General features: G+C 44.1%; 1 protein-coding gene across 1 annotated transcript; it reads right to left on the reverse strand.

The window, feature by feature from the left end:
• Window positions 1–2686: 2686 nt before the first annotated feature.
• LOC138594953 (fascin-like) lies at window positions 2687–10969 on the reverse strand. The gene is made up of 5 exons (XM_069666243.1): window positions 9928–10969; window positions 6861–7017; window positions 6624–6745; window positions 6185–6355; window positions 2687–4036 (listed from the first exon to the last, which is right to left on the reverse strand). Exons 1-5 carry the CDS (start codon window positions 10751–10753, stop codon window positions 3831–3833), a joined length of 1482 nt encoding a protein of 493 aa, XP_069522344.1. The 5' UTR covers window positions 10754–10969; the 3' UTR covers window positions 2687–3830.
• Window positions 10970–14749: the final 3780 nt, after the last annotated feature.

Raw genomic sequence — 14749 nt, forward strand, 5'->3', positions numbered from 1 at the left:
GGTCATGGTGCCCATGCTGTCCAATGCCAAAAGCGGCTACAATGGGCATGTGAGCATCAGAACTGGACTACAGAGCAATGGAAGAAGGATGAATCACGTTTTCTTTTACATCGTGTGGATGGCCGGGTGCGTGTGCGTCACTTAGATTGTGAAGACATGGTACCAGGATGCAGTATGGGAAGAAAGCACACCGGCGGAGGCAGTGTGATGCTTTGGGCAAAGTTCTGCTGGGAAACCTTGGGTCCTGCCATTCATTGACACGTACCACCTAACTAAACATTGTTGCAGACCAAGTACACCCAGTCATGGAAAATGTATTCTCTCATGGCAGTGGCCTCTTTCAGCAGGATAAAGCGCCCTGCCATGCTGTAAACATGGTTCAGGAATGGTTTGAGGAACACAACAACGAGTTCAAGGTGTTGATTCTGCCTCCAAATTCCCCAGATCTCAATCCAATCGAGCATCTGTGCTGGACAAACAAAAAGTCTGATCCATGGAGGCCCCACCTCGCAACTTACAGGACTTAAAGGATCTGCTGCTAACGTCTTGGTGCCAGATACCTCAGCACACCTTCAGAGGTCTCGTGGAGTCCATGCCACGACGGGTCAGGGCTGTTTTGGCGGCAAAAGGGGGACCTACACCATATTAGTCAAGTGGTCATGGCTGATCGGTGGAGTGGAATCAAATTAAAATCCTCCTCACCACCTCCACACTAGATGGCAGCAGTAGACTCTTTCTCCGTTTCTCTCATGTAAGTTATTACTTGACATTTGAATTAAGCAAAAATCAGCCCCACCAATCTAAGAATCACCAATCTTGATTTATATATTGTTTTTAGAGAGAATATTCTTCTGCTAGTTCTGTCGCATGATCAGCTTCACCGTGCAGAGTTTGAACAAGCTCTTCCTCTCCCCCACTGAAGCTGTCAGAGACTCGACCTGGGACCTTTTCTCTTGCATGTACGAATGCTTGGATCAATAAAAAGTCTGAACCTTTCATGGCAAGCAAGCTTCTTTTTGCTGCAGGTCTTCTATCGCATCATGTCGTTTGCTTTGTCTCTCCTCTCTTTCTTTTTCGGCCATATTTGCTTCTTCCGGCAGGGAGCTTTGGGAAGGCACTGCCATGTGTTTCCTCTTACAGATGACAGGGTTTGGACACAGCACACACAAACACTGTAAAGACGTGGGAATGGGAGTATTATTGTATAACTGTAAGCACAGTGGAAGCTCCAATTCATTAATGCAGTATCACATGTCTGTCTAAAGTCCTCTGTCAGCCACTGTATCTGCAGTTATTGAATGTGACTATTAAGGTTTATTAAAATCATTGATCTGAGTGTCTCTGAAAATTCGGCCTCCTCCGTCCCATCCCTGCCATTACCTGTTACCATGGCAACACACAGGGATCCTGAAGTGCCAAATGAAGGATCATATTTGGCCTGTTCTTGCCTCTGTCTGTATCCAAACACATATGTAAGCTTTATGGCTGTGTGTGTGTTTTCCAAAGAGGAGGACAGAGCAGAGCTTCCTGTGCAGAGGGACAGAGAAAGTAGAGCAGGTTACCTCCCTCCACCCTCGCCTTCCTTCCTTGCGTACGGTTTTGGCTCAGCGAGATCTCAAGGGGGGGCGTGATGCAGAGCTTTCTTCCTTCTCCCACACAAAACAGCGTTTTTGTAGAAATCATGACAATGGATTTTTCTTATCAGAACAAGATGGGCGCCATGCTGGGTTACCCTGAAAAGCCACAAAATTAAAGCCATCATGGCACCGCCCATGTTCTGCTCAGGTTCAAAGGGAGGGAACATGACACCCTGTGGAAAATTGGGGTTTAGTGGTTTGTTTTTAATCGTTTTTTGGACTAAAATCAAGCTGAAGCACAAAGGAGTGAGCCATAATATAATAGGGTTTAGATTTACGGACAAGAATATCAAATAATCATATGTTGTACTCTTTTCATTGGTATGTATTTATATTTAAAATATCATACTCTTTAAACAAAATATTTTTAGTGAAAAGGTACTTTTTCCTCTTGACTAGCTATTTATAAGGTCACATGTTTTCAAAGACTACCAGCCTTCAAAGAAGCTGTGCATATTGTTTGTTCATCTTACCTCTTTTTTTCTGGGCTTTTAACTACCTGTTCACCTAAATTACAAACAGGAGTTGCAGCCAAGCTAGCAACTTGTTAGCATGCTCACGACAATGATAACTTGATGTTTAACATTCAATAACAATGCACACTGCATTCGCACATCAACATCCCTACCACCCTGTATAGTATGTTTATTTATATATCTTTTCTGGTGCTCGCTTATTGCTTTGATAACTTGCTGCTGTAGCACCACAATTTAACAGTTTGGGATCAGTAAAGTCTATCTATCTATCCATTTATATACTGCTCACATGATCACCATCTTAGTATAGCGTATTAGCATGCTAACTTTAGCTAATTAGCAGTCAACACAAAGCACAGCTGCGGCTAGTGTGAATCTCGCACAAAATCATACAGTGTTAGCTTTTTAATAGAGCTACTGAAAACAAGGCATCTCAGTGCCGACCAAAGTGGTTGACTGGCTGACTAACAATGCTAACGATATAGCCGCTAGCATGGCTAAAAACAACCCTTTTCTCTGGTAGAAAATATCTCCATGTATCCACACCCAGATGAACGAACTCAACACACGGTCCACTGTTTACAGGAAAAACTTTATTGGGGGTTTGACTCCATCCGTTTCAAATGTGGGAACATGATAAAGAAAGGACTGAAACACTTAATGGAAGGCACAGACACATTAACAGCCAGAGAAATGACTGACTCTCTCCATGTGTTTACACAGCAGCAGCAGCAGCACCAAATCTAAGGCAGACGTCTCATCACAACAAACATGTGCTTTTCATTTTCTTGCAGTTGGACACTGCAGTATTGTGCAGAGTTTTGAGCCACAGTTGGAATTTGTGCATCTATAATTGCATATTTGGATGAATTTGTGTGCGTTTGAGTGTGTAGTAACAATCTCTTACCAACAACACCTCCCTTTGACTCCTTTTAACATTGTCCTCTTTAATTTAATATCTTTAACTAGTCTGAGGACAGGAAATAAATGTGCAGATTTATATCATTGAAGGGAAACCTTAGACTACTGACTACTTTCTGTAGAGGCATCTGTCTATATACAGATTTATCCGCCTGCACATGTCAGAGTATGAAAGGAAACTAGAGAGATCTGCCAGCCACAGCCTCAACACGCTCTTTCACTCGAGTTTCCATGATTACTGTTTTCTGAAGCGTCTACAGACAGAAAAGAAACCTTATTTACAGCAGAAACATGTAAATCATTAACATCCCATTATCTGATGTGTGCTATGTGTTATAGTCTGAGAGAGAGCAGGAGATGAAAGCAGCACAAAAGCAGGATAAAGCAGGAGGTTAGATATTGTAGGTTATGAGTTATAGCATTAGAGATGTTTGTTTACTCCAGTAGTTAATACAGATAGGCACAAATAATTACAGTAATCTTGTGTAAATTTGACTGGAAGTGAAACAAACAATGTGCAACCACACTTTGATTCGTCCATCAAGCGACAACTCAGCGTACGTACACGTTTCCAGTAAGAAGAGATAATGAGAATATAAAATAAACACCTGTAGTGCTTTGGTGCCATGACTTCCAGTTAATCAGCTTCAATTTCCACCACACATCCATCCAGACGAGTTCACAGTTACACACACAGGCACGCACACGTATGCAAAAAAAAAAAACAGCTACCTACAGTTTCTATCAATAGTTTAAAGTATTGTGTCGGACAGTGGAGCAGTCCGGCTGTGCTTCCTCAGTATTCCCAGAGGGTGGCGTTGTCCAGGGAGTCGGCAGTGGCCTTTAGCCCTCCGGCGTGGTCTCCTTTCAGGTACTTCCCACCCAGAGCGCAAATGGCCATCTTGTTGAGGTCACAGAACTCAAACAGGAACTGGACGGGCGTGGAGCTGCCGCACACCACCGCCGTGTCGTCTCCAACACACCAATACTTCCCCTGTGCGTCTGGACAAACAACACACACACACTTAATGATGCCACACAGGACACATAGCTCCAGCTGGTTTGTTTACGTATTCAAAGTGGCTGTATATAATAAAACAAACAGATGAAATGACTCTTCTCATCATGCTTTTAATTTGAATGCTACATGCAGAGGAAGGACAGCAGGACGTGTTGATTCACTGTTTGCTAAGTAGGTGTTTTGGTGTTTTTAGATGACTGACAGTTGCTCATTAATAAGCTGTAATATTATTCGCTTTAGACGTTTCATTTATTGACTTTCTCTACCGCACAGCTGAGTTAGACAGGGCTGTGGTGAGCACTGATTTTGAGGCCCACACAGAGACAAGAGCAGATAGGACATTGTGAAGAGGATAATGAGGAGCCGATATCATTCAGTGAAGTGCCGATACATTTTTTCCTTCGTGATACCTTGACTTGAGTAATGGCTGATACAGAGAACCCCTCCATTACCAGGTATGATTAAAGATCAGGGGAATCGCAGGGTAACTCGCGATACGTGGCCCACGATACAGAGATTCTGCGATAACTGATATATTGCACAATACCCGATTAACTTCTTCTTCGGATCCTTTTACATTACCCTCATTGGATTGGATTAAATTTACTTCGAACTTGTAAAAAGCAAGAAGCTCATACAGAAAATAATATTACACAAATAGAAAGCACAATGCAGTATCTGACTGTCAAACACTCAATGACTCAGTATACACATCCGAAAAGGAGTGGGAAGAAGTACAGTTATTTAATCCCGCCCCCTCTCCATAAGTCATTGATAGGTCATTATCCAGCTTCCTTATAGATAAACCTCACAATAATTATTTACTTAAACTTACCTATATAGTTTTAAGACAAATGTATTACTCATAAGTTCATATCACATAAATAATGTAACTATTTATTATTATTATTATTTACTCATTATTAATCAAATTTCATCAATCATTCATGTCACAAGCGAGGAATGAGGAGTCATGAAGTCGTGACGCGGTGAGTCAAAATCGCAGGGAAATCTGCTCAGAGCGCCAAATATTAAAATATCGATATTTGAGTCAGAACGGATATTTTGTTCCGCTCCTATTAAAGATATATACAAAAATATAAATATATTTTTAACAGCTGGTTGTCGCCTCACAGCTAGAAGTTTCCTAGTTTGATGTAGTGGGCCTTTCTGTGTGGAGTTTGCATGTTCTCTCTGCGGGTACTCCGGCTTCCTCCCACAGTCCTAAGACATGCTAGTTTGGTTCATTGGTGACTCTAAACTGCTCGTAGGTGTGAGTGTGAGCGTGGTTGTCCGTCTCTGTGTGTCGGCCCTGTGATTGACTGGCGATCAGTCCAGGGTGTAACCCCGCCTCGCGCCCAATGACAGCTGGGATAGGCTCCAGCCCCCCTGTGACCCTGAACAGGATAAGCAGTATTGCTTAAAGTCGAGCTGAAACGGCATTTCGAGAGTATCTAGCTTCTGTATCGTGACGTATTTCCGAGTGAAACAGGACGTGCAGGCGGGACATATCATTAGAGGAATTTGATTTGATCGTTGAGAAGTGGGCGTAGACAGACGTTCTCCACAGCGCAGTAGCTAGCTAACTGACCGAGCGTTCTTGGTGCTCTGCGGCTAAATGTTGCAGATTGATCGTATTTTGATATAAGAATACGAAGAAATGGATTTTCTGTATTTTTTTGGGCCTATATTGTCAAATAGATGCACAATATTACCGGGGATGTGATCTAAAAGGATTAAAATGACATTTTTCATTTCACCTCGACTTTAATGAATGGAAGAATGGATGTACAGTATACTACTAACTCTATGTATTAGATATGATTTATTTTGTTGTTGTATTGCTTGGCTCTTTACACTAAAGGAATCCTAACATGAAAACAAGCAGAGCACCTATAAACAACCTAAGCTAACTATAGCAGCAGCTGAACAAACTGTCTTGATGTTCCATGTCTAAGAAGAACCCAGGTGTGTTTATAGTATGACCTTTCATTATCTTTACTTCAAATTAAAACAAAAAAAACACCCCTTACAATTATTGAAGAGGAAACACTAATGGCTGATGCCGGCTGAAGTGAATCGGTAAACATGCAATAACACCACAACAGGTCTGTGTAGTGATTGCTTACCTTTGAGGGAGTAGGCTCCGTTGTGGAACTCCAGCTGGAAAACATCGTACGAAGCTCGGTTGGAGTCCAAGGTCGCGATTCCGGCTTTACGAGCTCCGATGAAGCCGTGCTCCCCACGAAGGACGATGATGGGACGGTTGATGAGCTTCATCAGGAACTGTTCAGCCTCCCCTGAAGAGACCGGCTTATTAGAGTCGTGTCAAACAAAGCTAGGTTGTTTGTTTCTCAAACGCAGCCTGAAGCTAAAAGATAATCAGAGCCAATATAAACATAAAAGGTACAAATATTATCAACTGAATATGCTTTTGGAAACTGGTTCCCTGGTCTGTTTTGTCTCTGCTTAAGGGATGAGAGAGTGCAAAGATATCCTAGTTAAGACGAGGTAGGTCAGAGAGTTATCCATGACTTAATTACTTAGTGCATCAGAAGCATCACTGACCTGCGCTGTCAATAGTAGCAGCTAGCTGACCATTCTTCTTAGCAACCACATATTTGTTGTTACCCGCACGCACACACACACGACCGTCACGCCACTCCAGCTCAAAGAAACTGTTGGCAGACCTGTGAAAGAGGCGTTAACATACTCAGTGAACCGTCCGTGAAGGATGGATATGTTTGAACTCATGATATGCAACGTGATGCAGTGTGTGTTTAATGTGTGTGTGTGTGTGGTTACTTGGTGGAGGCCGTGCACTGCAGTCCTCCGCTTGGTGTCAGAGTCCAGTATTTCCCAGCAGCGGTCCTGAAGGCACACTTCCTGTCCTCGCGGCTCATCTCTAACTGGAAGACTTCCTGGTCTCCCTCCTCGTCCTGATTGGCTGACAGGTCCATGCCTGGAAAAGTGGGGCAGTCTGCTGTCAGTTTTCATTTGTCTCTGGAGGTTTTCGTCCTTGTCTGAAACCGCTCTACCCTCTGAAGTTCCCCAGATAAACTCTTAAAGGGGCAGAGCACCCTGAACTCTCAGTGCCAAGCTGGTTAGGGGGTTGCTGCACCTGCTTTTTGTACTAAAGCACACACGCTGGGCACGTTCCAGGTCTGGAATAGACCGAGTAAAGGTAGGGAGGTGGTGGAGAACATTATAGCAGAAGAGCCAAAAAACACAATAGCTGCAGTCATTAGCCAAAAAACTAAATGCGACTGCATTGCATTCAACTCTAATGACATTATGTGGACAAATGCTGCTTCTTCAATAGGAAGGTTCGATCCCCTGCTCCTCCAGTCCACATGCCAAAGAAGTTCTCCTGAATTCAGAATGTAAATAGTCCTTTTTTATGAGCCAGGCCATGTGTAGCTAAACAGTTAAATATGTAGTTATTAGGTCTTTTTATTAAAATAACAAGGTGTTGGATATGCAACAGCTAATCTCCATAAACAGATATCCATGTTTTAATGCAGATAATGTAGACGAGGGACACGAGTGATTCATTTGAAGTCTGTTTGCAGTCTGAGTACAGTTGATCACTCTGTATGCCAGGAAACAGTCCTTGTGGAGAGAAAAAGAGCCACATCATAATGTAATTCCTGACCCCATCACCTATTGTCTGAAGATGATTTAGCTCTTTGTTAGACTATATAAACGGATGACTGACTATGAAAGCAGATAACAGTCATAGTCACCGGCTATACCAGAACCCCAGAAGCTAAATCACTATCAGTAGATAGCAAATGGGGAAAAAAGACTGATAAGAACACCAGGAACGCAGTATGAATTCAATATTAAAGTAATAATCTCGAAGATTTTCATTTAAATAAATGTCTGCTAAGTCACTATTTATTGCCGAATGAGGTAACACAATGGTGATTGAGCCTATGGCCCACTGATGTAAGCCTTTGCATTTGCAGTATTACAGACTGGGTGTCTCATGTGGAAAAAATCATAAGCGGCGCCCAGTTATTGACGCGTTTTCCATCACCCAGCAGTGGTTGGTCTGCCAGAGAGGGTAGGCGGAGCTAAGCAGCTGCTTTTCCGGTCTCTGCAAGTGTTGCGAGTAAACAGTAATCTACTATGGCTGAACAAACAAAGAAAAGATCGATGACTACAGATACGACTTCAAAAATAAGTGAAAATCCAAAGAAAAAGAAACAAACTCGACGCTCAGATGAAGCAAACAGTCTGAAAAGGAAAGCGACCGTCAGCAAGGAAAATCAAGAGTTACAACCAGAGCCAACCTTCGACGTCACACATGCAGCACTGTCTGGATATCTGGGAAGTGTTCTCCTGCAATTACCTTTTATCGCCACAGGTGCCGCCAAAGAAAACCAAACAGAGATCTCTTTGACGCAGCACAACAAGCTGTAAACACCTCTGATATATCATTAGCTTAAACCATAAAGTTCATACACTGGACATGTCAACAAGCAGTTGCCCACGTAGGCCACAAAACAAGCAGACATGCAGTTACATAAGCATTTAGTTGGGCTCATGTTTTTTGCCATCTGTTCAATAAAAGTCCAATATTCTCATTACTTAGCGAGTCTGCTTTGGTTAAACTCCTGGAGAAATATCTGGCTCTTAAGCTGCTAAATGCTGCTCTGCATTCACCTGCTCGTCCCAAACTGTGCTGCTGGATTATCAGAGCTTTGTCACTAAAAAAAAAAAGCTGCCTGCTGCATCTGAAGACAATGCAAATGAGACTGAACCAAATCTGTAAAAGTTAAAAGACATAAAACTAAAACAACTAGCTGCAAGAAGCTAAAACAATCTGAAGGGCACAGGAGAGCTGCATTTCTACAACACCTTTCATGTTACATAAAGCAGCTAGATTAGTGCAGCTCTAACACGGCTTTGGAAGAAAATATTCAAACTGAGAGCAGAAAGGCTTCTTGACCTACAAATTAATTTCTGCACCAACACAGTTCTGGGAAAAGGCCCTCTCTGCTCATTAAAAGAGTGACACAAAAACCTAATTTTTACCTTTGAGCTGCTGGCTAACAAAACGCCTGTGCACGCCCACACTGTGCTCAGTAGGAGTTACTGCCTACAGAAACAGCAGAGAGGCACTGGTGGTGCTTTAACAGTGTTATACGAGTGTCTCCTCATCTGTTAATGGCCAGAACTGAAATGAAAGACCAGGTCATGAGTCACTGCCCTACACCGACCTCTTTCAAACAAAGATTATCTTCCCTCTTCTACAATCCATCTCTGCTGGAATGTGCACCCACACACACACTCACACACCATTTCCTCCTGCATTAAAGCATATCGACTGCATGGATAAACGATCAGTCCCATGTGCATGGCAGCACAGAGTGAGACTGAGAGGCATCAAGACAAAGAGGTTTCATGTGGCACAGAGATCCACATTCTGCAGGACTGCCTGAGTCACACCTCCCTCCTTGTTTTCTCTGCCTCTCCTCCTTTTTTTTGTCTCCTCAACAAATCTCTCCTCGTTTTTCTGTCTATTCTGAGAGAGAATGACGGATAACTGTAGACTGGAGCCTGACCCTGAACCAGCAGCCACAATGCAGGGGTAGAATTACTGCAGAAAAATGTGAAGCTAGGCAGAGTGGCCAAAAGGAGGGAGCGAGGGAGAGAGGGAGGGGGGAGAAAGTGAGAGCATGGTAATGAAAAACACATGGTGGGAGGAAAATGAAGTAACAGGACTCTCTAATGCTTCTCTCTCTCACACAGACATCAAAATCATGCAACAGCTGCATGTGGTTTGTGCCCAGTTATGCAGTGACTTCATGCAAATGAGATTTTTTTTCTCTCTCTCTGGCTCTGAGTGTCTGCAGAGCCTCACCTTGCCGCGTGGAGACGTTCCTCTCGTTGCCTGCAGTCAGCACGACCTGCGCGTGGCTGCGCTCCAGGCCAAACAGTTCATCCTTCCCCACCTTCATGCTCTTCCCAGACTTCATCGTGCCGGTGGGGCCCGCTGGCGCCAGGTAGCGGCCATTGCAGTCGCGGAATGCCACTTTCCCGGAGCGGAACTCCAGCATGTAGCCGGTATCCTTGTCCGTTTTCGTGGACAGGCTGCCGTCATTGCGGAGGAAGCGGTTATCGCAGGTCTCGAGGTGGTAGCGCTGGTCCCGGTAGACCAGAGTGACAAGCGAGTCGACTCCCCAGGGAACATCCCGGTTTATGGACACCTCGTTCCCCTGCGCGCTCAGGTGGGCGAAGCGTTTGCGCGCGAAGCTGTACAGATTAACCTGCGGGTGCACAGCCAGGTGCACGCTCCACTTCTCCGCAGGTGAGGCGGTCTGCGCAAAGCACGTGATCCGGTCCTCGCTGCCGCCTAGGAACCGGCCATGGGGCTCGGACTGCAGGGACCACCGCCCGTCCTCGTGCGCGGTGATGACGAAGCGGCAGTCCTTGCCGCGCGTCTCGCTGTCCGCGGTAACGTTCCCGTCTTTGTCCGTGGCGAGGTAGCGGCCCAGGTGGGAGAGCAGGAACACCGCGCTGCCGTCCTCCCCGGTCTGCTCCAGGGTCCACGTCTGCTTCTTCTTCAGGCTGCTGGCTGAGGCGTTCACTTTGAAGCCGAAAGCCTCCGCGGTCAGATACTTCCCCGCGCTGTTGATGAGCCCCAGAGGGATCCGCAGCAAGTCCCCGTCTGCGCCGTTTGTGGACATGATGAAGAGTGTGAAGAAGAGGAAAGAAAAGAGATGCTGTGCGTCTTTAGAGCGGAGGACAGACAGACAGAGCGATAGAGAGAGGGAGTGTGGGGGTGTCTGAGGGAGGGACAGAGAGAGGGAGAAAGAGAGAGAGAGAGAGAGAGAGAGACTGATGATGAAGATGATGAATGTCCCCTGACTGTAAATCCAGACTGCCTCTCCGGAGCTGCAGGAGTTGCAGGACTGTGAGTTTTGTTTTATAACGGGAGAGAACACGCCCCAGATCCACGCAGAGGAGCTGCAGGGAGAGGACTGCAATTTAGGCAAAGCACCCCACCCCTGTTCACACACACGCACACACACACACACACACACACACACACACACACACACACACACACACTCACAGACTCTATTTTTACATACATATAAAAAATATTATCCATTCAGCATGATCCAAACTATTTCCAATAACTTGCCGTCTCATCCATACTTCGCCCTACTTTCCCCTCCTCTAATTGAGATCTGCTCGGCCTCAGTTCCACATGGATTGAGCCATTGACCAAGTGACAGAACCCTGTTTGTTTTTCAGGGCTGTGCGTGTGTGGCCTGCTGGGTGGGTTATGAGGAAATTGAACTAAAGTCTATTCGAAGGCAATGATCTGTACCTGGGTCAAAAATTGTCAGTTTACTTTTCCTTGTTTGGACTAATGTCGGTTCGAGCGTGGCTCCAACTGTCTTCCAACTTTACCCCCGAGTGTATCTCTCTTTATACCCTGAAGAAGGCTGTTCTTGGCAGTCTGAAGATGCCAACTGAATTAAGGCCTTTTACTTTCTTCCAGAGGAGTGCCTTAGTTTCGTGTTCGCTTTCAAAGAGCACACTTTGTTTAAACATCAGAGCACACCAGACTCTCTCCAAGTTATAGGAAGCCCCCTTTCCTTTCGCACTGTAGCCTCCTGCCATCGACCTAATTGAACACTCCACACCTCTCTCCTGCTGCAGACTCTCTCTCTCGTCTCTGTGTACATTTAATGTCCCCAGGTGACGTCTTGTCATGGTAACGTATGTTTGCTGTAGGGTTAGAGGGCATGTCTGTTATAACGTTCACTCCAGGCCCCTCCTCTTTCTCTCTCCAACTCTCCAGTGTATGACACACACAGACCACAACATGAATTAAACCCCCCGAGAGGACTTAGTTTAATGATTGTCTGCAGCAGTGTTCTGAAGAAATCCGCTGTGTGTTTCTGTTCTCGCTTTCAGCTGCTTCCTGACCCTGTTGCCTTCTTTGTGATTTCACCTTTTTCCGCCTACTTGTCTGGTCAGCCTCTTCCTTCCTCCTCCTCCCCTGGGCTCCATCATGACTCCTGTCTGCACATCCTTCTTTATTTACACTGGAGAGAGCGCTATCGGGTGTGTGCTTATCTTTTCCTCGCTCCCAATACCATAATATAAGCAGGGTAATACCAAACCCCATGCAAAGTTTATCCAATTAAGCGTTTTGAGCCACTTATTTAGTTTCTTCTCCTGCGGCGCTCTTTGAATGTGAATCTGATTATGTTAATGTGCTTAGAGTGATTATTGGCCTCTTATCTGCTTTTTTTGAAAGAATTCCAGCAGCCACACTGTGTCATTGTGTCCTGTAATGTCCACCCTACTGTTCCTCTTTGGAAAACTACAATAACATGCACTTAAGTGAACGTAATCCGAGGAAGCGAGACACACTTTCCCTCCTCAAATGAAATTCTACACAAGTTTACAGAGTGGAGGTTCACGAGAGGTTCACAGCTAGTTTGCTTAAGTTTGCATGCGTGCGTTTTTCTTGTTGTGTATTCATGCAAAAGACGGTTGCGCAAACCCCCAAAGCCATGTGCAGTTTGGTGTGTTTGTGTGCATGTTGTATGTGTCAATCAAGTGACCATTAATCAATGACACTTTTGATGTTTTATCATCATTAAAGACACACAAAGTAAAACAACAAACTGCCTGATCAGTGTGAGCTGAAGTCCTTTGAGGTTTGCGACTCTTATCCAGACTTTGCTTTGGGCTCTGATAAGATAAGCATGCTCCTCAGTTATCTTGTTGTTTTATTGTTAAAGTAATGACTTCATTTGTTTACTTTAAAACTCCTCACAGAGAAAAGCAGGCAGGTGAAGATGTGCGTGCAGAGCAACTCCTTTTGCTTCTCTCAGGATTTACTTATGATGTAATAGTTTTGTAAACTGTGTGGTTTACTGTTTAAACAGTCAAATTTTAAGTGTTTAAAGTCGAGCTGAAACGGCATTTCGAGAGTATCTAGTTTCCGTATCGTATTTCCGAGTGAAACAGGACGTGCAGGCGGGACATATCATTAGAGGGATTTGATTTGATCGTTGAGAAGTGGGCGTAGACAGACGTTCTCCACAGCGCAGTAGCTAGCTAACTGACCGAGCGTTCTTGGTGCTCTGCGGCTAAATGTTGCAGATTAATTGGTTTGGTGCTAACTTGCGTAAGCACACGTGAAATTTAGTTTTACCAGAAGAAAAAATGATCAGATTTTGATATAAGAATACGAAGAAATGGATTTTCTGTATTTTTTTTGGCCTATACTGTCAAATAGATGCACAATATTACCGGGGATGTGATCTAAAAGGATTAAAATGACATTTTTCATTTCACCTCGACTTCGAATAAAAAGTGTCTGATTGTTTTTAGGATTTCTTTTAGTTTAATGCCTGAATGTAAGATTTTTATTTAAGCATAAAGCTGTACAATTGTAATTGTCTCTACAGATTCCTGTTTTGAACATCTTGTAACATGCAGCACTGTTGCCTCACAGCTAAAAGGTCACTGGTTCAAACCCCAGTTTGGACTTCCTCCCACAGTCCAAACACATGCTCGTTAGGTTCATTGGTGACTCTAAATTGCCCATAGGTGTGAGTGCAAAAGGTTGTCTGTCTATATGTGTCACCCCTGTGATAGACTGGCGATCAGTCCAGGGTGTACCCCGCCTTCTGCCCAATGACAGCTGGGATAGGCTCCAGCCCCCCGCGACCCTGAACAGGATAAGAGGTATAGATGATGGGTGATTATTTTAAAATCTTTAACAGATTTGTATCCTTGTGTTTTGTTTAAATAAAACATACACAAATCAAAGTAAGAGAGGTAAATAGTGAGTGTAAAACTGACACCGCAGGCCAGAGCTATGACAAAGACTCAGGGTTGTGACTGAGTGAGGCGGGGAATTTGGTGAAAGCACTTCTTGGGCCTGGTTTGCTTTATCCTGGATACTGCCTAGCTCAGCTCAGCTCATATCGCCCCCATCTGGTTATTCACAGAACAACATTAAGGGGATGGATCATATTATATGACAAAAAACAACCTTAAATTAAAACTCATACTGCACATCAGATATTGCACAAAGAACTGGAGACACAAGCATCGATTGGACTGTTGTTTGCTCGCTCATGCAGCTGATATGGTGACTTTTCTTCCCTAGGTTTGTTCTCCATAAAACACATTCTTCATAAAGAATAACAGAAATGGTGTGCATGATAATGACAAGGTTTTTCTCTATAAAAAAGGTAAAGTGTGGTGTTATATTCCCATCATCTCTGCAGGTATAGCTTTTCTTGTTGACTTTTCATTTCGTTAAACCAGTTTAGCTCATTTGCAAGAAGAAGAAAAACAACTTTATGTCTTAGATGAGATCTGCCATCGGTTTGTTTGCCCTGAAGAAAAGTCTGCTGGTCTGCCGACCCGTGTGACTCTGGGGGTCCACCACCTGAATAAACAGTGTCAGTGTGGAGGAGAATATGATACAGTTACATGAGGCCATTGTGTTCTCTGCAGAGACTGAGCGAAGGAGAGTAATGCTGCAACACACACAAGTTTTGATTAATAAAGAAACTATTACTTACAATATGTCAAAAAAGAAGCAAAATTTTGTGTATGTTTCAGAAAATATTGAGATGTTATCCTTAAACATTTGCAGGAAGATGTACATTTTAAAGCGACTTTGAAGATATAGTCAGTGA

This window comes from Semicossyphus pulcher, unplaced genomic scaffold, assembly GCF_022749685.1.
Source record: "Semicossyphus pulcher isolate SPU_LCO1_2020_fin unplaced genomic scaffold, fSemPul1.0.p SCAF_17, whole genome shotgun sequence".
Lineage (NCBI taxonomy): Eukaryota > Metazoa > Chordata > Actinopteri > Labriformes > Labridae > Semicossyphus > Semicossyphus pulcher.

Excerpts from the sequence above, each read along its gene's own strand:
- LOC138594953 (XM_069666243.1), bottom strand. The coding sequence starts at position 10,753 with ATGTCCACAAACGGCGCAGACGGGGACTTGCTGCGGATCCCTCTGGGG. Across the intron at positions 6,356-6,623 it reads TGCTACTATTGACAGCGCAG|GGGAGGCTGAACAGTTCCTG; the intron begins GTCAGTGATGCT and ends CGGTCTCTTCAG. Across the intron at positions 4,037-6,184 it reads CGGAGCCTACTCCCTCAAAG|ACGCACAGGGGAAGTATTGG; the intron begins GTAAGCAATCAC and ends TTGTTTGTCCAG.